The 24,712-nt window shown below is 41.9% G+C and overlaps 1 protein-coding gene across 2 annotated transcripts in view; it reads left to right on the top strand.

Moving 5' to 3' along the window:
* LOC148045569 (lanosterol synthase-like) overlaps positions 1-24,243 on the top strand; it is a 42,823-nt gene extending 18,580 nt beyond the window's left edge. For both annotated transcript variants that reach the window (XM_087716626.1, XM_087716627.1), the window contains 12 exons: positions 63-90; positions 6,258-6,314; positions 6,742-6,813; positions 7,415-7,465; positions 8,690-8,839; positions 19,212-19,308; positions 20,342-20,447; positions 20,694-20,759; positions 21,128-21,208; positions 21,378-21,548; positions 22,594-22,672; positions 23,859-24,243. In XM_087716626.1, coding sequence (XP_087572752.1) covers positions 63-90; positions 6,258-6,314; positions 6,742-6,813; positions 7,415-7,465; positions 8,690-8,839; positions 19,212-19,308; positions 20,342-20,447; positions 20,694-20,759; positions 21,128-21,208; positions 21,378-21,548; positions 22,594-22,672; positions 23,859-24,074 — 1,174 coding nt within the window. In that variant the 3' untranslated portion in view covers positions 24,075-24,243. The remainder of the gene's footprint in view (positions 1-62; positions 91-6,257; positions 6,315-6,741; positions 6,814-7,414; positions 7,466-8,689; positions 8,840-19,211; positions 19,309-20,341; positions 20,448-20,693; positions 20,760-21,127; positions 21,209-21,377; positions 21,549-22,593; positions 22,673-23,858) is intronic.
* Positions 24,244-24,712: the final 469 nt, after the last annotated feature.

Genomic DNA, 24,712 nt, shown 5'->3' with positions numbered 1-24,712 from the left:
CAGGTCCCTTACCTGTTTCTTCTTTGCCATGCCTCTCATGCTTGCTTTTGCTTTTCTTGCAGGCTGGGTCTGGATGGCATGAAGATGCAGGTAATCATTCCTGGCATGTTTTTATTTTGCTGAGGTCTGAACCCGTCTCACCGGGTAATGACTACTGCAGACTCTGCCAAGAGCTCTGCTTAAAATTAACAGTAACAATAGTAATTTATTAATTTTTTTGTCATCTTGCTACTATCAACTTTGAGTGACTCATAACAATAAAAATGTACAATAAAATCAATTTTAAAAAGATGGCAAGCATGATGAAGTGAAGGGTCCTTCAAGTCAAAGACCTGAGTGAAAAGCCAAGTCTTCCTAGCTCTTTCAAACAATAGCAGAGTGGGGGCCGTTTGGATCTTGGTGGAATCTGTTCCCAGAGGGCAGGTGTTGCCACTGGGAAGATCCAACTCTAGAATCCCAATAGATGTCATTGTTTAATCCAAGGAACCTACACCATGCCAACCCTGCAGGAACAAATCTGCCAGGCAAAAGCGAGGAGAGACAGGCAGTCCCTGGAGCAAGCAAGCCCTATGCCAAGTACTAGTGCTTTATATGTAACAACAGCTTAAATCACACCTGGAAACAAACGACAAGTGCAGCTTGTAAAGCAGAAGCTTTAGAGATGGGCATGCCCATCGCTGTCTGTATTGTTGTTACATTCTAGACTAATTAAAGCTTCCAGTTAGTTTTCAAATGGAGTGCATTGAGTAGTCGAGCCAGGATGTGACTGGGCATGAGCGACTATATAAAGTTCATTTCCAAAGAGGAAGTTGGTATTAGGGAGGTAGAGAACTGTTTCTCTTCTTCTAATAAATTCCTACCCCACCCACACTCCCAGCCATTAAGTATGAGAAGGTAAAAGTGATAAAGTAAGTTTTGACTCCTGACCATCAAATTCCCTTTTCCATACTCCCATTTTTTTGCTTTCAACCACTTTCGCTTCAGAAATCAAATCATTAGTTTTCTTATCTTTGTATTCATTTTTCTCTTCAGTTTTTGGGGCTCCATCTCCATCATTTTTTCTAATATAAACTCTATCTTCTTCTCCATTCTCCCAGTTACTACCTCCAATAAGTTTTGAATTGCACCCCAAATCTTTTGCAAGATTAAAGTTTCCTCTTCTGAAAATTGATCCATGTTTCCAAATTGTAAATTACTGCCACTCTAGCTTTCAAGACTTTATATATTCTGAGCCTCCTCGTTCCACACCAAAGCACACTCTGAGCCAGAGATAAATTACGGCATTTAATTAACAGACAAACAGGTCTTTGGCAGCAACCCAGCACAGACAAGCTTGGGCAGCAATAAACACAGATAAGGCTTGGCAGCAATCCAGCCTAACAAGCTCACACAAAGTTCTCCGACATTCGATTCTGTGTTGACTTCTGCAAAGAGGGGCGTGTGCACAAGTAGCTTTTTATAGTCTGGAGAGGAGCCTAATGACCACCAGCTGAGCGCAATTACCTCCTGTAATTGCGTAATTGTTCCTGACGCCTAGTAGCTCTTCGATGGTGTACATCCAGGAACAACTCACTACTGGCCTCTGGCTCACTCTTCCTTGTCTCCTCCCCACTGGTCCAAGGCTCAGGTGCCTCCTGGTGGCCAACCAGCCTCTCTGCGCCCTGCCCAGAGTCGGAACCCTGTCCTGGGTCCTCCATATCCTCCAGAGCCGACTCAGAGGGCCCTTCGCTGTCGGAGTCTGGTGGCAGCTCCAATGGCACCTGCTGGGCCATAGCACATGTGCGCACGCGCGCGCACACACACACACACACACACATATCTTAAACACAAAATCATTTGCAATCTTCACATGAAAGAGGTTCCATTTTCCCCCCTCTCCCAGTGCCAATAAGGCTCTCAAAGGACAGCTGTGCTAAACACTTTGTGCCCTTGGCTCTTATCACTTTTAGTTACGGAGCTTTGAGCACAAAGACGGTGAGATCAAAGGAGAAACAGGAATAAATGCGTAGTTTCAAAAAAACTCTAGCCTATAGCCTCTGAGCAGCAGAATTCAAGTATTTTCCTTTCACTTTCTTGTGTTGTCTCAGATTTAGGAGGGACAAAGTTCTTAAATGGATTTTAATAGCAAATAATAGACGATTTTTGTTAGAGTAGAGACTGAGATTTTAATCCTTAAATTGAAAAAAATAAAGCACGAAAAAGTCGAAGAAGAAAAACCGGTCCGTTCAGTTAAAGAAAAGGGAGAGAGAAAAAAAAGTTGTGAGCACTTCAATCCACAAAGTGTAATTACAAAAAGAAAAGCATACTAACCAAAACAATCCAATGGAGATCAATTCTGCCGCTTACTTCTTCTGCTTAAGGATTTAATTTAGCATAAAAAAGAAGTTCTTTTGGGCAATCTTTTTCAAAACAGAAAAGATTCACCAGATGATCACACTTTCTCTTTCCTTTTCCTTCCGTTTTGGAGCCGCCCTGACTTCATCAGCCTTGGCTGGATTTTTTACTGCCGTCTTGAAGAACTTCTCTTGCTTCTTTCAGGGATTTTGCGATATCCCCGAGATCAGCAAGATGTATTCTTCCTGTTCACCATCTCTTCGGGATAATTTAGGTCCATTTGGACCACCCAGCAGCAAAAGTATTGCCTGCGGTCTCAGCGCATCGAGGCCGCACGACCATATCGTTGTGACGTTGGTTCCTCCAGCAGCAACAACTCTTGATGATCTTGGCCATCCAGCATCTTTTGGACATCGAGGCCATCCAACCAGTGCCAGATGACCAATGTCATCAGGGTTTTTATTCTGTTTATTTGTTATCCCCAAGTCCTTGGGGGGTTGGAGGGCTATTTTGGATTTTAAACGTCTTAATAAATACTTGAAATACCGCGCTTTAAAATGCACTCCTGGCAGTCAATTTTAGAGGGGGTCCAGCAAGGGGACTATCTTACCTCTATAGATCTGACAGAGGCATATTTACATATACCTATCCTCCAGGACCACCGTCGCTCCCTACGTTTTTGTTATGACAGCTGTCATTACCAGTACAGGGCCTTGTCATTCAGCCTATCATCTGCCCCCGGGCTTTCACTAAGGTTTTAGCCGCCCTTTGAGAACAGTGCCCATTAGGATTATGTCTTATCTGGATGATATTTTGCTATTATCACCTTCTAGGGATGGGGCCACAAGGGATCTTGACACCACTGTTCGGATGCTCCAATCCCATGTTTTCCATCAATTGGACCAAGAGTCACTTTAAACCCACCCCTCGCATTTTGCACCTAGGGGCTTGGATTGACACGAAGGCGACCCAAGTTTTCATCTCTTAGGAGAGACAAGACAGTGTCCGCCAACTGGTGTCTCAGGTGGAAAGGGAACAGAAGGTGCCGCTAGCTATCTTACCAAAATTGCTAGGGAAAATGGTTTCAGCCATTTCAATTGTCCCTTGGACTAGACTTCACACCAGGGAGTTGCAATGGTTTCTCCTGCCCTTCCAAAAGGAACGGAGGAGCACTTCCCTGATAAGAGTCACCTTGCCTGGTGAGATGCTGCACTACTTGAGTTGTTGGAGGTCCCCTGCTATCGTCAGGGAGTGCCATTTTGGGGTAGAAGACAGAATCACGATCACCACTGATGCGAGTTTTAGAGGTTGGGGTGCCCACCTGGAGGCACATATTGCAGAAGGCAGGTGAACGGAGGAAGAGGGTACCTTGAGTATTAACCTCCTTGAGCTCAGGGCCATCTGTCTCGCCCTCCTGTGTTTCGTAGACTTGATCAAGGGGATCCATGTCCTTGTTCTAACCGATAACATTACAGCCAAGGCTCATGTAAACAGACGGGGTGGGTGGGTACCAGGTCAAGACAGCTGATGAAGGAGGCGAGCGAGCTGGGTCGCTGGGCGGAGGTTAACCTCCTGTCCATTACTGCTGAGCACATTTCAGGGATTGACAATATGAGGGTAGACTGGCTGAGTCGCTCTACCCTGTATCAGGCTGAGTGGAGATTGCACTCTGTTCGCCTCTCCAGCCAAATGTTCTTCACGAGATTCCCTGTGACAGGTGCAGAGGGGATGGACACCCTCCGCTGGCCCTGGCATCTGGGGTTACTGAACGCCTTCCCACCACTTCCGCTATTGTCATGCACAAGATCATTTTGTCCAGGGCGGAGATCATCCACATTGCCCCGCATTGGCCGCGCCGGTCATGGTTTGCAGATCTCCAGACATTGTCCGTGGAGAGGCCCTGGAGGATCCCGCCAGACAGGGTGTTCCTCAGCCAGGGGTCATTGGACCACCCGAATCCCAAATGGCTCCAATTGACTGCCTGGCGATTGAGCGAGAGGGTCTAATGCTGGACAGCTTTTCCACTAGAGTTATAGACACTATACAGGCATCTAGACGGTTGTCTCCGGACCGCATTTATAACACCACCTGGAGGATTTTTTGTGAATGATGTTCTGTGAGGGGGATCATGTCTACTTCAGCTTCAGTTCCCCAGGTCCTGGAGTTGTCGCCCAATACTCTTAGGAGGCAGGTGGCGGCCCTGGCAACCCTGTTGTCTTGTGGAGGGGGTCAGTCATTGTCCCATCACCCAGCAGTTAGGAGGTTTTTAAAGGGAGCGTCCAACCTGAGACCACCTGTGGTGTACAGATACCCCGGGTGGGATTTGTGAAAGATTCTCACTGCACTTACTCAGTCTCCATTTGAGCCACTCTGTACGATTCCGCTACAATTTCTTTCCCTGAAAGTCTCATTCTTAGTAGCCATCACCTCTGCTCGGAGGATATCAGAGGTCCAGGCATTATCAGTGAGGGACAAATTGTGTACCTTTTATGAGGGTAGGGTGGTACTTAGACTGGACCCTTCATTCCGACCCAAGGGCAGTACAGGGTTCCATCGGGCACAGGAAATTGTTTTACCAGACTTTTGTCCATCACCGTCAAGGCCATTAGAAGAGCAGTAGCACAACCTAGATGTCCGGCGAGCTCTCCAAATCTACATAAACCAGACATCGGAATTTAGAAAGACGGAACATCTTTTTGTCTCTTTCCAATCTTCCTCCCTGGTGCAAAAAGTATCAGTCACTACAATGGGCAGATGGGTTAGAAAGTGCATCGCTGCGGCCTATTCATCTAATCAGGAGCCGATCCCTCAAGGAATTATGGCACATTCAACCAGGAGTTCGGCCACCAGGAGTTCGGCCACCACTATGGTGTGGAGTACGCAGGCTTCCCTGGGAGAGATCTGCAGGGCAGTTGCGTGGGCACTCTCTTCGCCCTTTATTCGTAATTATAAATTAGACAAGTTAGCTTCGGTGGACGCTGCCTTTGGCCGTAGAGTTCTACAAGCAGTGCATGCTGACAGGTAGACCTACAGTCTCCTCCCTCTCAACGGGGACTAGCTTGGGTATGTCCCATACAGTCTCCGGGCAGGGCGGGGCTGGATGCTATCTCCACCTCTATTGAGAAAGGGCATTGGTACTTACCTGATACGCCTCTTCTAATAGAGTGGAGATAGCATCCAGCCCCGCCCTGCACGGAGACTGTTTTCCCATCAAGGACTGGGGAGGTGATTGATCAGTTGGTCTATGTTGGGTTTTTTTATTGGCGTTTTTGGTCAGGATCTGAGTTGAATCGTTCACTAAAGTTGATCTTTGGATAACACGAGGAGTCTTTTTCTTCGTCGTAAGCTGGGTGGAGTCACTCACAGGGACGGGTTATATAGGTGATTAATTAATTAGTAATCAGTCCAATCAGAGAACGGACAGTGTTAATCCATACATGGATGCTATCTCCACTCTATTAGAAGAGGTGTATCAGGTAAGTACCAACACCTTTTTTTGTTGCCCCATGTGTGGCAAGGGATACATTTAGAAAGTAATTCCTAAATAGCAAAGGACTATCGAAGTTTTTATTGCAGGAGAGAGAAATTGTCTTGAAGAGTACAGTAAGGTTCCAGGTAGAAGGTATTGGTGCTAGAACAGGGTGTCTAACGCAGCCCAAAGGCCACATCTATCACGTGTTAGCCCCATTTTCACTCGGTTTAGTGAAGGGGAAAAAAGTCCTGATATGTCACATGAAAACGCCGTGATGAAGCGAGTTTGACACCCCTGTGCTACAGGAAAGGTTCCTGGAAGAGTATCCCTTAGCATACTGTCCTCTTGGAAGGGAGACCAGCTGCAATTGATTTTATGTAGTCTGCTGGCTGAAACAGTATGCATGATGTATATTTCAAAAAGTGTCATTTCAAACTATCTTCTCTTTTAGGGCACCAATGGATCACAGGTTTGGGATACAGCATTTGCTGTCCAAGCTTTTCTGGAGGTAACAGCTTTTCACAAGTTTTTCTTGTTAATTTTAATAAACTTTATGGAATAGTTAACTAGCTGCACTTTCCTATATCATAATTTAAACAAGAACTCTGCCCCAAAGCAGCTCTTTCAGCTTCAAATTGCAATTGTGAGAGAAAAACAAAACAAATGAAATTACATCACTTTCTACTCTATCTATTCAATATGCTAATAGCCTTATTCTGGCTTCTTTTCCTTCCTTATTTTATTTACATTTTTAAACTGGATATAATTAATATAACTATATTGGCTATGGTTTGCAGTGAGTGTAAATAGTATTCTAGCAATAAACCCTAAATGGAAATTAATGGTAATAAAATATTAAATAAAAAATTACAGAGATTGATTGGAATCTAAAATGATGTCTTTGCTGTACTTGATTAAACTCTTTTTATTTAAAGGCTGGTGCCCATGAGAAGCCTGAATTTGACAACTGTCTGATACTTGCACATCAGCACTTCAGAATAGCACAGGTGAAAATCTCACATTCTAGTCCCTGATTATATTTGAAGGATTTTTTTTCCCAGCGGCCACTGAGCTATGTACTGTAGACATTGTATCTATTGAACATTTGAGTATAAAAAGAACTAATCACATCAGAGAACAAACTAATCATTTCTGATAGTCCCAACAACAACATCTGCTATCCCAGATCCTTACAAAGTACTTGATAGGTGGATAAAAAATTCTAAGTCCATAGCTCTTCTTAAAAATGAAAACCCTGAATCTGGAAAATAGAACTATGGAGAAAGGAAATGATAACTCCTATCAATTCTCATTCTATTATTTATTTTTTATATCTTGCCTTTGTTTTTGTTTTTTTGTAAATAGCTCAAGTTTTTCCCCACAACAACTATCCTGTAAGGTGGGTTGGACTGAGAGAGAGTGATGGGCCCAAAATAACCCAGGCGGCTTTCACACTTATGGTGGGACTTGAACTCTCAATCTTCAGATTCCTATTCTACCACCCTAACCATTGGTTCTCTCTCCTCAAGCCCATAGCTAGAACTAAGTAACTTTGTTGTGGTTTATTCCTGCAAGATGCATATCATTATAATATTTTATCTCCTCCAGGTTCCAGATAATCCACCTAATTATGAAAAGTACTACCGTCAGATGAACAAGGTATGATTGTTCAAGGTGACAGAAAGTGGAAACAAGTTCTTAAATTAGCTGTGAAAACTTCTCTGTGCCCTAGAACAGAAGAGCTAGGGCGAATAAGAAGGGTGAAAGAAGCAAAGCAGGTTTGTAATTGTTGAGTAGATTTGGGGGTTTGTTTGAAGGAGCCTTCTGCATTCCTGCTTGTACACTGAATGATCTAACAGTGTAAGACCTCAGAGGCAGTCACACTGTAGGATTATGGATGAGAGTGTTCAGTGAACACTCTGAACATTGGGCCATCTTTTAGCATTTCCCTTTCTTCTAGATGTGGCAGAATTGTTCTCTTTTCCCCAGAGGGCAAAATAGGGTGAGAGTGGCATTGGAATTGATTGTAATGATACATTATGGACTCTCATTCACTCAAGGCATTTAAAATAAATCTACCAGAGCCATGCTGCAAAAATCTGCATCATCATTAGAGAAGCAGAGTTTCATTGCTCCCATCTTCTAGATTCAGGTCAACAAATATCTAGACTTGCAGCTCACATATGCTAAACAGAAGCAGATACAATATCTTGCCTGGTAATTTTTACCCCAAGAAGGAGTTGGAGGTTTCTAATATTTTCCTGAGTGCTAGAGCAATGTGTTTAAGAGAGAAAGAAATAGTAAGGCAGAGAAATTAGAGCATAAGAATGAGAAAAAAAGGAAAAATTGTTGAGCCTAATACCACCATTCACTTTTCCAACTTTCCATCCTTGATTCCCTGTTCTGACACTACTTCATAGATGCAGTGTAATTTACTATTTTTCCTTTTTACAATCTTGTCAACTCAATCCAAGCATACAAGCATACGTTTTTAGTTGTCCCCTTTCTCTCAACTCCTGACTTTTCCTTTATAATCTTAATGTACATCTTTTGTATTGGTTATTTTGAATTCAATTAATACTCATGTAAGCATACATTCTTGTTTTTTTCTCTTTTTGTTTTATGACACATATTTCTCCCACCTCATTCAACATATTAATTCCTCCTAATATTTTACATACTAATCATTAGCTTTTTACAAGTATTTACCTGTCTTTGATTTTCACCATATTTCATAAACTTTAGTTAGTTAGGATATGTAATTCATTATTTCTTCTCAGTGAATGTTGCCATTTTAGTTTGCAAATTTGTTTTCTTTTGTGTTCTTTTTCGGTGTTCTGTGCTCCAAACCAAATTAAACCACTATTGTCTAATATCCACTAGGGTGGATTTCCCTTCAGTACTCGTGACTGTGGCAGCATCGTTACTGACTGTACTGCAGAAGGTCTGAAATCTGTGATACTGTTACAGGAAAAGTGCCCATTCATCAAGGAACACATCCCCCCCAGTCGTCTCTTTGATGCTGTAAATGTGGTGAGCACAGAAAAGTAAATTTCTTCCTGAGAATCCATCTCCCCCACTGATTCTCATCTTGCCCATGCTGTGCAGAGTGACCAAAAGGGCAGAGATACTGAGGGGATAGCTGGGGGAGGGGGTTAAAGCAGAGGCAATTCATGCAGGGCAGAGAAGTGGGAAATCCTTGTCCAATGACCATTGCTAAATGGCATGGTCCTGCAATGTTTTGTTTAATGACTGTTTTGCTTAATGACAGAAATTCCATTTCCAATTAGGGTCATAACCCGAGGACTACATGTAGAGATTTCTAGACAAGAAGTAGTGCTGTTTTCTCTTAATTGTATTTTTAGGCTGCCCTGATCAATTATGACTTTAGGTGGTAAATAACAAAGCAAAACAGAAACAATAATAGCCAAATAAAAGCAGCAGTACAGATTTCCTGCAGTGACATCACTTCCATGTGGGTGAAGGAATGGGATCTCCGCTAGCTTTTCTGTGGTGAAGATCTGGGAAAAGGATGAGTTGAACCTGGAGGAATCAACAGGAGAGAGGGGGAGCCTGGGCGCCGAAGGAGGAAGCAAGCAACTTCCCTATCGGACAAGGGAAAACCCCTTGAAATCATCGGAGAAGAAATTGGCATTCATGGCCGAGCTTGAGTGGTGACAGCAGCACATGATGGAGAGAAGATAGCAACACAGCAACATCGGTGAGAATAAGTAAAACAACTAAACTAAAACAATGTAAATTCTACTAAAGATTCTTTGAGGTAGAATTTCAAAGCTTTGAAGCGAGCTGGATACCATTCAATATTGGCAGCTATAAGGACAGCTGAAAGCATGTGATTTGCTGTAGCAATAGAAGATTTGGAGTGATTTAAGAACGGAACGGAATAAGCAGAGGAGGAGAGGGCTGTTGGAGTGATTTGGACAATAAACAGAAATTGGAGCCAGATAAATCAGTGATAACAGCGAAGAAGGAGAGAGAAATACTTTGGAATACTTGAGAGAAAACATCGGATGATTGAAGAGCGCAAAAAAAAAAAAGCCTATGCGAAAGAAGAGTAACAGCGCCATCTAGTGGATGGTGAACTGAATAACAATATATAGGACAAATCTGCTGATGCAACATGAAAATATTTTTTTTTTGTTGTGATCTCTGAAATTGGACTAAAAAAAATCTTTTATTTTGAAGGATAACATTGAAAGAAGAAATATAAAGCTAAACTGAACTGTGGTGAGATAAAATATTGTTGAATTGTATTGAACCATATTATAATTGGAAGAGAGAGCATAGAGGATATATGAACTATCTGTGATACTCTGAAATCATCAACGTTATAAATAGATGACATAATATTATATAATAGTATATAAGAATTAAATTAAGGATCTATTAGCCTAAACATACTGTATACCTTGAGAATATAAAAAAATAATAATAGTAATATAGTGTTGAAGTAGGGGGTAACAGTTTGTAGTTATTAAACAGACGATATAAGGTTATATACTGAATCAAATCAAGAACGTGTTAGGTTAAATATATTGAATATTGCATGAATATTGTGTGTATTGACTTACATACAAACCCGAATATATAGAAATTAAATTGTTAGATTGTAAGATTGAATGATATTGAATTGAAATGTACATGGAAGAGGGAAAGTTCAAAGATTGAAGGGGCTGGTAAGAGAGTGGAAACAGGCAGTGGGCAAAGAGAAGTATATGCTATTGTGGGAAAACATTGTAAGGAAATTAAAATCAAAAATGACAAGTACAACAACAACAATTAGTAAAATGAATAGGAAGGCAGCATCCAATCCAGCATCACCAACGTCTTCACTCTCAAACCAGCATACAATTGCTTCCTTGACCTTTGTATCGCCTGGATTCAATGTTAACTGCAGTTTTTTCCTCTTAATTCCTCTTCCAATTCTGTTTGTTTTACCCCTTGTTTATGTCTATGTGCTTTATTTATATTTATCAGTACTCCTCTCATATACGCTTTGCTTGCATCCCATACGAATTTCATAGGTGTACCTTTATTCATATTAAAAACAAAGTATTCGGTTAGCAATTTTTTACAATCATTGATATACTTTTCATATCGAAATAAGTTTTCATTCAATCTCCAAGACCTTCTTGCGTGTACCATCCCTCCCAATTCCATCCAAACTGGGTTATGATGCGAAAGGACCCTAGCCGCAATCTTTGTCTTCTTCACCCTAGAAAGCAAATCATTAGTGATTAGTATGAAATCAATCCTAGAAAAGGATTGATGTCTATCAGAAAATAAGGTAAAATCGTATTCCTCTGCATTTCTTTCTCGCCAGATATCTCTCAGTTCAAAGTCATCCATCATGTCAAAAAAGGATTTAGGTAGCTTTGCTCGCATCTTAGTATTTGGGCGAGAAATCTTCTTATCTCTCTTGGTATCTATAACGCCATTCCAGTCACCCAATAGTATACAAGTCCTATAATCCCACTGTACTAATTTAGCATGAAGATTTCTATAGAATCCGTCTTGCTGTTGATTAGGAGCATAAATTCCCAAAAGCAATGTCTTTTTCCCTTCTAGGATTAGATCTAACGCGATGTATCTTCCATAGGGATCTGCTTCAATTAATTCAGCTTTCATATCTTTTCTTAAGTATACAACTATACCATTTTTCTTTTCCATAGCAGAAGCTACAAAATGTTGACCAAGTCTTGGGTTAATCAGATATTTTTGATTGGTTGATTTAATATGAGTTTCTTGCAAACAAATTATGTCATTCTTAAACTGTTTAAGATAGTGAAATATTTTCTTTCTCTTCTGTGGAGAATTCAATCCATTGACATTCCATGTTAAAATCTTAGTTGTCATCTTTGGTTACCTGAAGCTTTTTTAGAGCCTCTTGCATGGCCTGTTTAACCTTTGGCTTAGCTCCTCCCACTGCTTCTGGACTTGTTGCTGTAGCTCCTTGATCGATGGCAGGTGATTGTTGAGGTTGTTGCCTTTTAGCTTGTTGCTCCATTCGTCTAGTATAATCATACGGCTAGGTCTTTGTTCCATAACACCTTGCGTTTCTAGGAGAGAAAGATGATCCATCTTATCTGGTAGTTGTGTGGTTTGCTGTCTGTCTTGTCCTTCTTGTGATCTTTCTCCGGGTCCAGATGGTGCAGGATGTCCAGCCTTCAAAATATTATAGTAAAAATCTCGGGCTTTCCATACGGAGTTGAGACGATATCTTTGCCTATCAAATGTAAGTATAATGCCAAATAGTGCGTCCCATCTGTACTGTATCTGACGGTTTCTGCAGCTTTTACACGCTTCTGATGGGCCGCTCATGTTTGTAGCCGAATGAGAAGAAAGACACCGGACAAATCTCTCTTGAGATGAGCTTCACTGGCTTGGCCCCGAGCAATGCCCGGGGGGCTCTTTTTATTAGTTCCAAACAAAGAAAAGGTGTGTACAAATTACATCAAAAGGCACATGACTAAATAATCTAATAATAATAATGCAGCATGGCAAAAGGCTTCGTCTCTGGGCAAAAGAGGAGAGGTGGATGAAAAAAAGGGGGGCTGCATCTCCTTGGACAGGAGAAGATTGATAGATGAGAAGGGAAGGAAGTGAATGGGGGAAGGCGAGCAGCTCGCATTCCTGCATTTCTTTGAGGTGTTAACTGCTAAATAAACTAGTACAGAGAGGCACACTAATTGATAGGAAAACTTTTTATTGCTAACAAGAATGTTTTTGTTAGCATCCATCTCTGGGCCTGTGTTTCCAGACAGCCTATAGCCGCCCTATACACAGAACTGGTAATGGATCTCAACAGGTTTCTAAGTTCTTCAACTAAAAAAGCATAATCTCTCCTGGCTCTTAGCATTTGAGGTGGTATCTCTTTCAAAACAGTCAGGTCTTGACCCCCAATTTGGAGCTTAGTGTTATAAGACTCTTGTAATATCGTGTTTCTGAGCTCTCTTGTAGTGAAATATATAACAATGTCTCGAGGGAGCTGCTTCTGCTTTGCGACCCAAGAGTTAACACGATAAACTTTATCGATTTGCCAGTCAAACCTAGCCCCCGGTCTTCCCACCAGACTATCAAAAGTTTCTGAAAGAATCTGTTTCAGGTTTTCCTGTTTTTCTTCATGCAACCCCCTTACTCTTAATGCCAGTTCCATTTGCCTGTACTGTATCATAATTTCTTTTTCAGCATTTTCAACTTTAGTTGCACCACCTCTGTTTTTGATGTCAAGTTTATATTAGTTTCATTAAGATCCTCTAGACCAGTGTTTCTCAACCTTGGCGACTTTAAGTCCTGGGGACTTCAACTCCCAGAATACCCCAGCCAGCACAGCTGGCTGGGGAATTCTGGGAGTTGAAGTCCCCAGGACTTAAAGTCGCCAAGGTTGAGAAACACTGCTCTAGACTATCTTCAATTCCGGAAACATGTTCTGTCAGTACAGTTACAAGCCCCAGCATGTCATCTCTAATTTTAGCAACGCTGGCATCAATTTTATCATACAACTCCTCTTTAAGTTCTTTTATCTCCTCTTTTATCTCCTCTTTTATTTCTTCTTTAAAATCTTTAAATTTGTCTTCCACTTTAATTGTCTGAGTGTTGAGAGCCTCATTTAATTCCCTCAAGAAAAATTCTTTCGTTAGCAAATCTCCAGTAGGGGGCATGGAGAGCGGAGGCTGCGACTTTGTGCTAGGTATTGGCGATGTGCTTCTGGGGGCTGAGGGAGGGGTTTTCAAATTAGGATTTGGTTTTGAGGCCATTCCAAGTTTTATCTTCAAGCAATTAGTAAAACTCTACTGGCCCACTGTACAGCTATGGAAAGAGGTACTAAATCTCCCCTTTATTTTGAAATTTATGAGGCTCTGTAGGACTTTGCAAAAGGTTTCAGAAGATAAACATTGTAGCGAAACAGTTCAGCATACTCATCGCCATTTTAAGTGTCTCTATATTAGCAGAGTTAACAGAAGAAAGAAAGTCTTGTAAAAGTGAAACTAATTAGTAAAACTCTGCTGGCCGGCTGTGAGGCAAAGTAATAAATCACTCCCTTCCTTTGAAGTTTTAAAGCTCCGTAGAACTTAACATGGAGATTAAGAAAATAATCATTGTTACGCAAGAATTCAGCAGGCTCATCGCCATTTTAAATGCCTCTTTAAATAGCTAGATTAACGGAAGAAGATCTTGTAAAAATGAAGCTAGGATTTGAATAAACAATTAAAGTTCTCGCATACGAGTTCAGCTCGTATTAAAATCAAATAGTTCAAGCCTTGTTCTGAGTGGGAGAATGCTTACTTCGTGCTGCAAGGCAGCTGGAGATTCCCAGCATGGATACAGTTCTGCCTTCGGCTGGGCCCCCTCTCTCCGCAGACACAAAAGCTGCAAAGATCAAAAGGCACTTGCACAGCAGAACTAATCTTCTTCCCTTCTTGCCCAAAGAGTAAGATACCTGTCAGACATCTGATAGACGATCGTCTAAACAGATAACGCGACCAGGAACTCGAGAGCAGCTATGTTAAGCTGCTTCCATCAGTAAGCCCCGCCCAGGAAGTCAAACCAGCATACAATTGAGAGCACACTGGGTCTAGAGAAAGCGAGCTCAACAATGAACCTTCAGTGTACGCAAGATGCATTAGCAATGATACAAGAAACAATGCTGAAAACACAAGAAACAATTACAAAAACAAAAGAAACAATTACAAAAACACAACAATTACAAAAAATCACGAAGAAACTAGGAGAAATCATGAAGAAATTAAACTAGAAATGGGAGAAATGAAGAGAGATTAGAATAGATGATACAATAGGGAAAATACAAAGCGAAATAACAAAAAATGGACAAAAAATTCAAAAAGTAGAAACAAAGGTAGAAAAAACAGAGAAGAGAATAGAGATTGTAGATTAGAAGCTGACTACACTAAACAGACAATTAGGGAAAAAATAGTGTTTTTGGAACTTGAAAAAGCTGGCTTCTTTCTCTGCTTTCAAAATATAGTAGAAGAAAAGGAGGAGGATTTAGAGGAAACAATCACAGAGATTGTTGCGAACATATTACAAAAAAGCAAACAAGAAACAAGAAGGAAGGGACATAGACGAGGTGTATCAAATCCACACAAATTATGCCAGGAGACACAGGCTCCCACTTTACTAGAAAATCGGTAAGAGATGAAGTATATAAGAAAGTGAGAGAAGAACAAATAACATATAAAGGAAGAGAGAAATAGAAACAGAACAAAGAAAAATTCTTCTCACAGCAATATACGCGCCAAATAAAAACCAAAAAGAATTTTATAAGAAGATCCACCAAAAAATAATAGAAATAGAATATGATATATGTCTAATTGGTGACTTCAAAGCTATAACAGATATCAACGATGGCTCACGAAAAAACTAAAAGAGAAAGACGAATCTGAATATTACTCCGTATGGGATTTATTGGCTAGAGGAAAGGAGGGGAAAAGCAGGAAAGCAAAAACGAACGGAAGAAAGATGAACAAAACAATAGACAACTACAAAACCGGAAAAGGATTAAAAGATTGAAATATGAGATAGAATATAGCAAATAAATATTACACAAAATGATGTAAATGTAGTAAAAACTGTTATACATAGAATATATAGAATATTACACATAGAATGAAAAAAATGTATGAAATAAAGTAAATGCACAAATATATAAAATCAGTTATAAAAGATTTAATATATTATATACTAGCTGTACCCGGCCATGCGTTGCTGTGACCCAGTTTGGGCGTAGTGGGGTGGCGGGTGGGTGCTGCCGTTGGTCAGGACTTGGGGCTGCTGGGCCGGGCGAGGCTGGTTGGGGGAGATGGTGCCGGGGCTGTCGACCTCATGGAAGTTGTTGAGCATCTCCTCGGAGGAGCTGCGCTCGGGCTTCCCCAAGTCGGTGGCTCAGGAGAGTGAGATATCTAGGATCTCGGAGGAGGAGAAGTCCTTGGTGTGCCTCCTCACGGGGCACCCAGGGGCTGCCCCAGCCCCACTGCACCTCAGGCTGCCACCGCCCCATCAAAACCGCCTTGGCAAGGCCGTAGCTGGCTCGCTGTGAGGTGGGGTGGAAAGTGTGTGCAGCTAGCTCCGCCTCCGCCTCCTCTGGAGCTCCACTGGGCTGGCCTGGGGTAGGCTGGCTTAAGGACGGGGGGAGGCAGCCGAGGGATGGTGTAGGTGGCACCCCGCTGCAGACAGCAAAGGCCTGGCGGGAGGGGAGGGAGAGAGGGGAGGCAGAGGCCGAAGGGCTTTGGCTCCCCTTGGCCAAAGCTCCTCAGATGAGGGGTGGAAAGGGGAAAGGGTGTGGCCGCAGCCCAGCAACACTTATAAAGGGACCGTCGCGGTGAAGCTGGAGAGAGGCCGAATTGTTCCGAATATAGTATACTCACTAAATGAACACTATGATAAATGACACAGCTCAATTCCAATGCAATGTCACACAAAATAATTAAATCAAAATGAAAATAAATCGAAATCTATGAAAATTCAATATAACAATGCAATTGGAAACATTGAAATGGAATCATGAAATATTTAGTACAGTGTGTGTTGCCTTTACGTCCACCAGATGGCGCTGGAAACATTGAAATGGAATCATGAAATATTTAGTATAGCATGTGTTGCTGTCACGTCCACCAGATGGCACTGGAAACATTGAAATGGAATTATGAAATATTTGGTATAGCGTGTGTTGCTTTTACATCCATCAGATAGCACTGGAAACATTGAAATGGAATAATGAAATATTTAGTATAGCGTGTGTTCTTTTACGTCCACCAGATGGCATTGGTTTTCAAAAAAGCATTTTTTACAAAAAGTAATGTTTTTACCTGTCACAGGTGTGACATCTATGTGATATACGTATATAATATACGCCATTCGAATGCAACGTTGTGTCAAAATTTCAAAGCAATCGGTGAAGCACTTTCAGAGATTAGCGATTTTGAACAAACAATCATTACATTTTTATTTATATAGATTATACAAAACAACATAAATGTAGTAAAAACTACTATACATAGAACATATAGAATATTATGTATAGTCATAGTTATAAAATATTTATTTGTATAGATAAAACAGACATCATAGATAGGTAAAAAATGTAATGTGTTGCAAAGATGTAAAGTTTGTAGAAACAAAATTTTTTTTTTTAAAGCAGCAGTACAAGGTGTGCCCACAAACAATAAGTTAGACTGAATTCACAGAGGAATTGTGATTTTCAGGGAAGTATGGGGCTGAATATACATCTAGATCAGCGATTCTCAACCTGTGGGTCGCGACCCCTTTGGGGGTCGAACAACCTTTTCACAGGGGTCACCGAGGAGCCTCCCACAAAGAGGCTAGTGAGAAGCTGTCCCAAAGGAAAGGAGCGGCTTGGGTTCCCCACACGGCGGAAGGAGAGGTGCCAGAAGACTGACAGGCTTCCCAGCAGGCATTTTTCAGCAAGTGTTCCTGCCAGGGAGCTCCTACAGGGCGCACTCCTTCGCCAGGGTTGAGCTGCATCAAAGGGGAAGGCTTGGGCAGTGAGAAGGGTAACGGCTGAGGAGAGGCTGCGGCGGTGGCCGAGTTTCCACCTGACATCGCTTCCCTGCCCCCGGCACAGACCTGGCTCTGCTGAGCTGGCTCTGCTTAGTTCCGCCAGGATCCGAGGGGGAAATTGTTAGCTGCTCATCTCTAGCGCGTGCACAAGCAAAATACCCTCCTGGGCCAGGATCAAGGCGGAGGGGACAACACTGCGCAATGAGGTGAGTAACTGGGTACACAGCACAGGGGAGCCACGCTGTGCAGGAGACTCCAGCATCAGACTAGGTCGGTGTGAGCTGCTGTCCCCTTCGTGTTGGCTCAGGAAAGAGGGGAATGGGGAGCAGCAGCAGCTGGTTGGGTGCAGGGAGGGAAGAGCTCCAGTTCTCCTGTGCTGCACATGGCTCTCCTTGCGCAGGGCCCTGGAACTCTTCCCTCTCTGCATCCAGAGGTGGCTGCTCTGGCTCTTTCCTGAGCCAACACGAAGGGGACCTGGCACTGAGGAGTCTGGCGCTGAGGAGTCTCCTGCGCAGCATGGTTCTCCTGCGCAACACAACTAGCTACTCACTTCTCAGTGGCGGCAGCGGAAGGAGTCGCTGTCCCTGCCACCGTGATCCCGGCCCAGGAAGGTATTTTGCTTGCACGTGCAAGAAAGAGATGAAAGAGAAAAGGGGAGAAAGAGAGAGAGAGAGAGAGAAATGAAAGAGCTGGAAGGAGGGAATGGGAAAGAGGGAAAATAGAGGCGGACAAATTAGAGAGAGAAGGGGGAGAGGGAGAAAGAAATGAAAGAGCTGAAGGGAGAGAATGAGAGAGAGGGAAAAGAGAGGGAAACAAATCAGGGGGAAAGAAAGGAAGAGAAAAGAAAGAAAAAGAAAGAAAGAAAGACTAACTTTCTCAGACCTATGACGAAAGCAATGGCAAGCTAGATCTCTTGCCAAGAAAACTGCAGTTTGCCAGAAGGCACAAATTGGAAGCAAGTCTGATATTTTTTAAAGAAAATAAAAGAGAAGGCGAAAAAATGCATCTGAAAATAAGATTATTTATAATTTAGATAACATATTATATTGTCAAACTCAAAAGAAATCAAAATATATATCCTATTGCTATTAGTACAATCTTGCCAGTTTCTATCAACATAGAGTTCACTATGAATAGATTGCAGAGAAGCAATTTCCTACAATTAATAACTTTATTTTGGATTTGCTATCATGTTCAATGAGAAAGAAAGAAAAAGAAAGAGGGAAAGGAAAGGAAGAAAGAAGAGAAAGGAAGAGGAAAAATAGAGAAAAACAGAAATGAGAGGGAGGGGGAGAGAAGAGAGAGAGACCCTATTCCCACAGAAAACACTGAGCCATGAAACCTGGGTAGGCCTTTTGGGGGGGGGATGTCATGTGACTGGGTGGGAGTGATGTTGAGTTGGCTCTTTGAGTGTTTTAAGATTGCCTACCCCTGTGCTACACCATGCTTCAAGACAAAATTTCATTTATTTGTAATTAGAAATAAATATTTCACAATATATAATTACATATTGTTTTTGTGATTAATCACTATGCTTTAATTATGTTAAACTTATAGCAATAAAAATATATCCTGCATATCAGATATTTACATTACAGTTCATAACAGTAGCAAAATTATAGTTACGTAGTAGCAATGAAAATAATTTTATGGTTGGGGATCACCACAACATGAGGAACTGTATTAAAGGGTTGCGGCATTAGGAAGGTGAGAACCACTGATCTAGATGGAGTGATGGCTCCATTAGAGACGATTTTCAATGCAGATAAAGTCTGAACTTTTTTGGAGCTTCCTGGACTCCTCTTTGACCAAGTCAGATTGTTCTTTGTCCTCTCTCTCTCTTTAGCTGCTAAACATGCAGAATGCAGATGGTGGCTTTTCAAGCTATGAAACTATGCGCGGAGGCTGGTTGTTGGAGTTGTTGAATCCTTCAGAGGTATTTGGTAAGAGTGAAAACTTACATGGCTTCTTTACTTTCTCTAGAAGGCCTTCGGTTCCCTTTCTAGACAATTCATGTCAGTCTCTGCTACGGTTTATTCTGTCCAAGGGATGGTTGCCTTTATAGAATAAAGATGGGTTGAATCTACCGCCCTCCCCTCACGTTGCCAGTGCTCAGCAGTTTTCTTGCCTTTTGATGGCTTCACCATGTAAAACATGCCAGAAGTTCACTGGAAGAAAGAAAAGTACCGTATTTTTCTAAGTATAAGTTGCTCTGAAGTATAAGACGCACCTAGCTTTTGGGGAGAAAAACAAGGGGAAAAAATCTGCCTCTGCCTCCCAGCAATTTGCCTCCTTGCAACAAACAGCAAACAGTACAGACGATATACACTGTTTGTGGTGTTATATTTCAGACTATACTTCTACAGATGCTGTTAAAATTGATGTGGCTTTCTGGAAGTATACATTATTCTCTGCTATTTAAAAAAGATACAATAGCATTGGGCCTCTTCAGGTCAAGCATTTATTTTAAAAAGCTTCTTCTTTTTGTTAAGTCATCTAGAACAATAATAAGGTAGTCTTTAAAAAATAAGTCTAATAATTTGAACATTCTATAGGTATTTATAGTTGTTGATTTACCTCCTTGCAGCAAACAGCCTGATTAGCACAAGAAAAAAAAATCTGCCTTTGCCTCCCAGCAATTTGCCTCCTGCAGCAAACAGCAAGTTTCACTTTCAATTTTAGTTTAAGCATGACCCTCCTGATCATCAGCTGTTTCAGGCTGCAGGGATTGCCACAGCCTATTGCAGCCTCTGCAAACCCCATTTCCCCCATTTGCTGCAAGGAGGTAAATTGCTGGGAGGCAGAGGCCAAAGGGTGGGGGCCGGTGGGTGGGGCTCTATTCAGTGTATAAGACGCACCAAATTTTCACCCTTTTTTAAGGGGGGGGGAGGTGCATTTTATACTCTGAAAAACATGGTATATTCCGCATCCAACATCCAGATTATTCTGACCTACTTGTTGCTGTGTGGTGTTTAGGTGATATCATGGTTGACTATACTTATGTGGAATGTACCTCAGCTGTGATGCAGGCGCTGAAGCATTTCCACAAGTGCTTCCCGGAACACAGAACCCTGGAAATCAGGTAAACAAAGGCGAGTGAGGGTAGAAGGAAAGACTCTTTCAGAGTTTACTTTTATTTTACTTTATTTTATTTTACTGGACCTTCTTTTTGAGAAAGTCTGCTAGAGGACAAACTGCAGAATCAGGGCAGGGGAGGAAATAGATCATGATTCCTTAAGGGGAGAGAAAATCTTGATAGCTTAGGAAGGAGAGAACAGAGAGTGGAAATGTTGAAATGGTTTCCCATTGTGTTCTCCTTTTTACTTAGAGAGATACTGCAAAAGGGCTTGAGATATTGTCAGAAAAAGCAGAGAGCTGATGGGTCATGGGAAGGGTGAGTATCTTCTAAATAAATACAGCTTGACAGTTTTAGGGCTGTCTATTCCAGACATTTCTTTGGATTGGAAAATGTGTCATTGCAAATAGGGAGATCCCTGGTTTGTTTCACAGATCCTGTTTTCTCACTTGTTGGTTTGCAGTCAGTGGCCCTTTGTCATTGTAGCAGAAGGTTACCCACTGTGAACCTGGAAGATCCCTCCTGTTTCTGGCAGGCACATCTCCATCTCTTTCTCTCTCCGTCTCTCTCTCTCTCTCTCTCACATTGCTGCAGAGAATGAACGACAGACAGCCCAGTATTTTACCCTCCCTTCCCTTCTGCCCTGAGCAGTCTGCATTGGCTGACTGATTTCTTTTCCTTTTTAGAAGCTGGGGTGTGTGCTTCACTTATGGCACATGGTTTGGATTGGAAGCACATGCTTGTATGCAGCGGACCTACTGTGGCAGGTGAGTCACCTCCTTTCTCCTTTCATTTCTGGTTAGGAGGAAAGATTGGCAGTGGAAGAAACTTCTCATGAGCACTTTAGGATAAAATCTTTTTCCTTGCTCTTCCAATCACTCTTTTGGTTGGCAAGGGTGGCTCTGAATTTCCATCCTTTTGCCTTTCTTCTCCTAGAGTGGCCTGTCAGGCAGTGTCCCGGGCTTGTGAGTTCTTAGTCTCCAAGCAGATGGAGGATGGTGGTTGGGGAGAGGACTTTGAGTCTTGTGAACAACGCAGATATGTCCAGAGCATTGCATCGCAGATCCACAACACCTGTTGGGCTCTCTTGGGACTCATGGCTGCTAGGTAAGAGCTTGCAGGATCCACTGCCTTTGGGGGTTGGTGGCTTCCCACAGAGGGAAGGGAGAAAGAAAGAAGGAATGGAGGGAGGGAGGGAAAACAGCACAGCAATTTAGGGCTAGAAGGTCATCTAGTCCAACCCCCTGCTGCAACAGGAAACCTTACATTGTTTGGATTATTTTGGTGCCAGAAAAATTGCCAGAAAGGAGAAGGAGTTTACTAGGACAAGGCTGCCATGCAGAGGAAAGCAGAGATAGTCCTTGACTTATGACTACAATTGAGCCCAAAATTTTGGTTGCTAAGTAAGAGTGTTGTTAAGTGAGCTTCACCACATTTTACCCAAGCCATGACATCTCCTGGTGAGTGACATCAAGTTGGCCACACCCACACAGTCACAGGACCTCTAAGCCAAACCCACAAAATAGGGAGCATTTTTTTTTGAAACCCACCACTGGTCCACACAACCACTTCCAATATAGGTGCTGTAACTGATTGTGCAAAACAGTATCCTTAGGATGTCTCCCGAAACAGCATTTTCTCCATAGTCTCACACCCACATTCAATTTTCTATCATTTCAAATAAAGTGTGCTGAGCTGTGAATAGAATCTATCTGAAGACCTATTATACACCACAAGACCCTTCAGCAATGCCCTCAGCCACCTTAAATGTTTGCCATGAATTGGGTAATTAATCACAGGTCTCTGATGGAAATTCTAACAAGAGATTGGACTGGATTTTTGTGCTTGGGGTACTGCAGCACATGGAAAAAGAGCTTTTCTGAACATAGATGTTTTCTCTGCTACCTTTTGGAGGAGAAGGGGAAGATGGTGATTTCTATCCTGCCTTTATAATGTGCATTCAAGGCAATACAACATTATGCTCTGACCTCCTCCTCTTGTCCTCTGTGGGATGAATTAGATTGGGAAAGAGTGACTGGCCCAGAGTCATCTAGCCAGCTTTCATGATTAATGGAGCACTAGAACTTACTAGCTTCTAGTTTCTGTCCAGCCTCTTAATTACTACATCAGATTGGTTCATTTTGCTTTGCAGGTATCCAGATGTTGGAGTTCTGGAAAAGGGAATTAAACTATTGATTGAGAAACAGCTGCCTAATGGGGACTGGCCCCAGGTAAAATGTCTCTTTTTTCAGTTTACCTGTCTTTTGCTTAAAAGCATTGTGCCTCAATTACTTAGCCCTTATAATCCTTCTCCCTGGATTTTTCAGCATCAAAAAAGTTCCTTTTCTGTTGCTCTGTAGGATTTACTGATATGTTTTTACTTATCTTCTGCACGGCCTACCAGCTAAGTGGTATATTCTTTCCCACTCTTAGGCTACTCTTGAGGAACTGCCATGCCAACAGTTTTTAATGCTTAAAAAGCTTAGTTCTCAAAGTCCTCTTCTCAGCTTAGGTCCTTTTATCTGGTGTGCAGAGCCAATAAGCCACACCAGATAGATGGAAAGCAATAAGACTTTTATTTGCAAAAAAAAAAAAGATTGCCAAGAAGCAAGTTCCAAAATGGCCACATCCCTGCTTACAATGGATTCCCATTTATGCAGGTTTGAAAATCATACATTGCCATGAACCAGTCAAAGAAACATCTCTGTAAACCAATCGTTAAAAGTAACATCATGCACACATTTCAGAAGTAACATAATTCAACCAAAACCTACAAGGTTTGCTAAGACTTTTATCTTATCAATAATATTCCTACACTAAAAGAATTCCTGAGAAGTTGGTACTTTGACCTTGTCCATCATCTTAATGGACAGCCATTCTTGAGCAGGAAGGCAGATGGTCTGGCTTCCATCTATTGCTATTTTCCCTGCCTAACAAAGCAGCTCAGTCAGTGGATAACCACACCATCCCCAAAGCTATTACTATATGCTAAATAATGATTAATATATGAATTAAAATACATTAAAGTGGGTTGTCCCCGAACTCTCATGAGGTTACTGACATGCTTAAATATGGATGGAAAACAAAAAGTATCTGCCACTACTGCCTTATACTTTGCAATAATATCATGAGTTCAGTTTTGATTTATTCTGATACCCTTCTTGGTTAAGTCCATTTCAACAGCAGCAAGTCCCTCCTTTTTGAATTCCTAAATTATCCTCAAAATATGCAGACTTTTTATTCTTTTGATATACAAGGCAAGTCAACTTGTTAGAAGCTTCCCGTATGTGGTCATGTATGTTAGGTGCAGGTGACTCACATGTTTTATTTTCCTTTCCTGCAGGATCTTTTGGGCTATGAAATGCACAGGAAAGATGAGAGGCAAGCTTTACATTTTGTTTCTTGTTTTGCTTACAGGAGAATAATGCAGGTGTATTTAACAAGACTTGTGCTATCAGCTACAGCTCCTATCGAAATGTCTTCCCCGTCTGGACCCTGGGGCGCTTTTCTTCCCTATATCCTGACAGTCCCCTTTCAGGCAAATGCTCAACAAAGGCAATAAGAAACGGGAGGAAAGAACTGGCTGCAGAAATGACCAACAGACATAGTTTAGGATTTGCTGCTTCATTGTAACAATCTTGAAGTCTGTCTGAGGTTCTTTTTAGGCAGTAACTTGAGGCCAGTCAAAGGGACTCTTTTCCAAGGAACCAGTGAAGAGAGAAGTCAGTGAAAACCTGCTGCTGCCCTGTTGGTTGTTGCTCCTTATAAAGTGTCTCTAAATTCTGCTACACTTGGAAGAAAAAAGCCCGGCAAAGACAAACACATCTGAGGAAAAATGTAAATATGGAGTCTTGAAGGCCTGTGCAACTTTGTTCTTCTGACTGTTGAAGCTCCCCTCTCTTAAGTAGAAATAAGAGGAAAAACATTAACCACCTTTATTCTGTCCAGTCATTTATATGCCCTACTTGTGCATAACCCTAAGATTTTTTTTCTCCTTCTTTCTTTTTTTAATATTTCTTAAGATATCCCTACTTCCTTTTGCTACTTTCTTTCATCAATTTATCTACCGTATTTATCGGCGTATAACACACAGTTTTAAAACTAAAATTGCAAGCTTAAACCCTGCCTGCGTGTTATACGCCGATACTGTGTGTTATACGCCGGGTCCCAAACTGCCTGCTCCAGCTGATTCACCGGCGCCCATGATACTCATAGAAGTGCAGCATCCATTTCATGGCAGCGTCGGCGGCTCTCCAGCTACCCTGCCTGAT

The sequence above is a fragment of the Thamnophis sirtalis genome, unplaced genomic scaffold (genome assembly GCF_051295495.1).
Source record: "Thamnophis sirtalis isolate CommonGarterSnake01/CBP01778 unplaced genomic scaffold, rThaSir2_p1.2 scaffold_5, whole genome shotgun sequence".
NCBI classification, from domain to species: Eukaryota; Metazoa; Chordata; class Lepidosauria; order Squamata; family Natricidae; genus Thamnophis; species Thamnophis sirtalis.
Note: the sequence above shows the minus strand (reverse complement) of the source record. Positions and strands in the feature narration are given on the sequence as shown.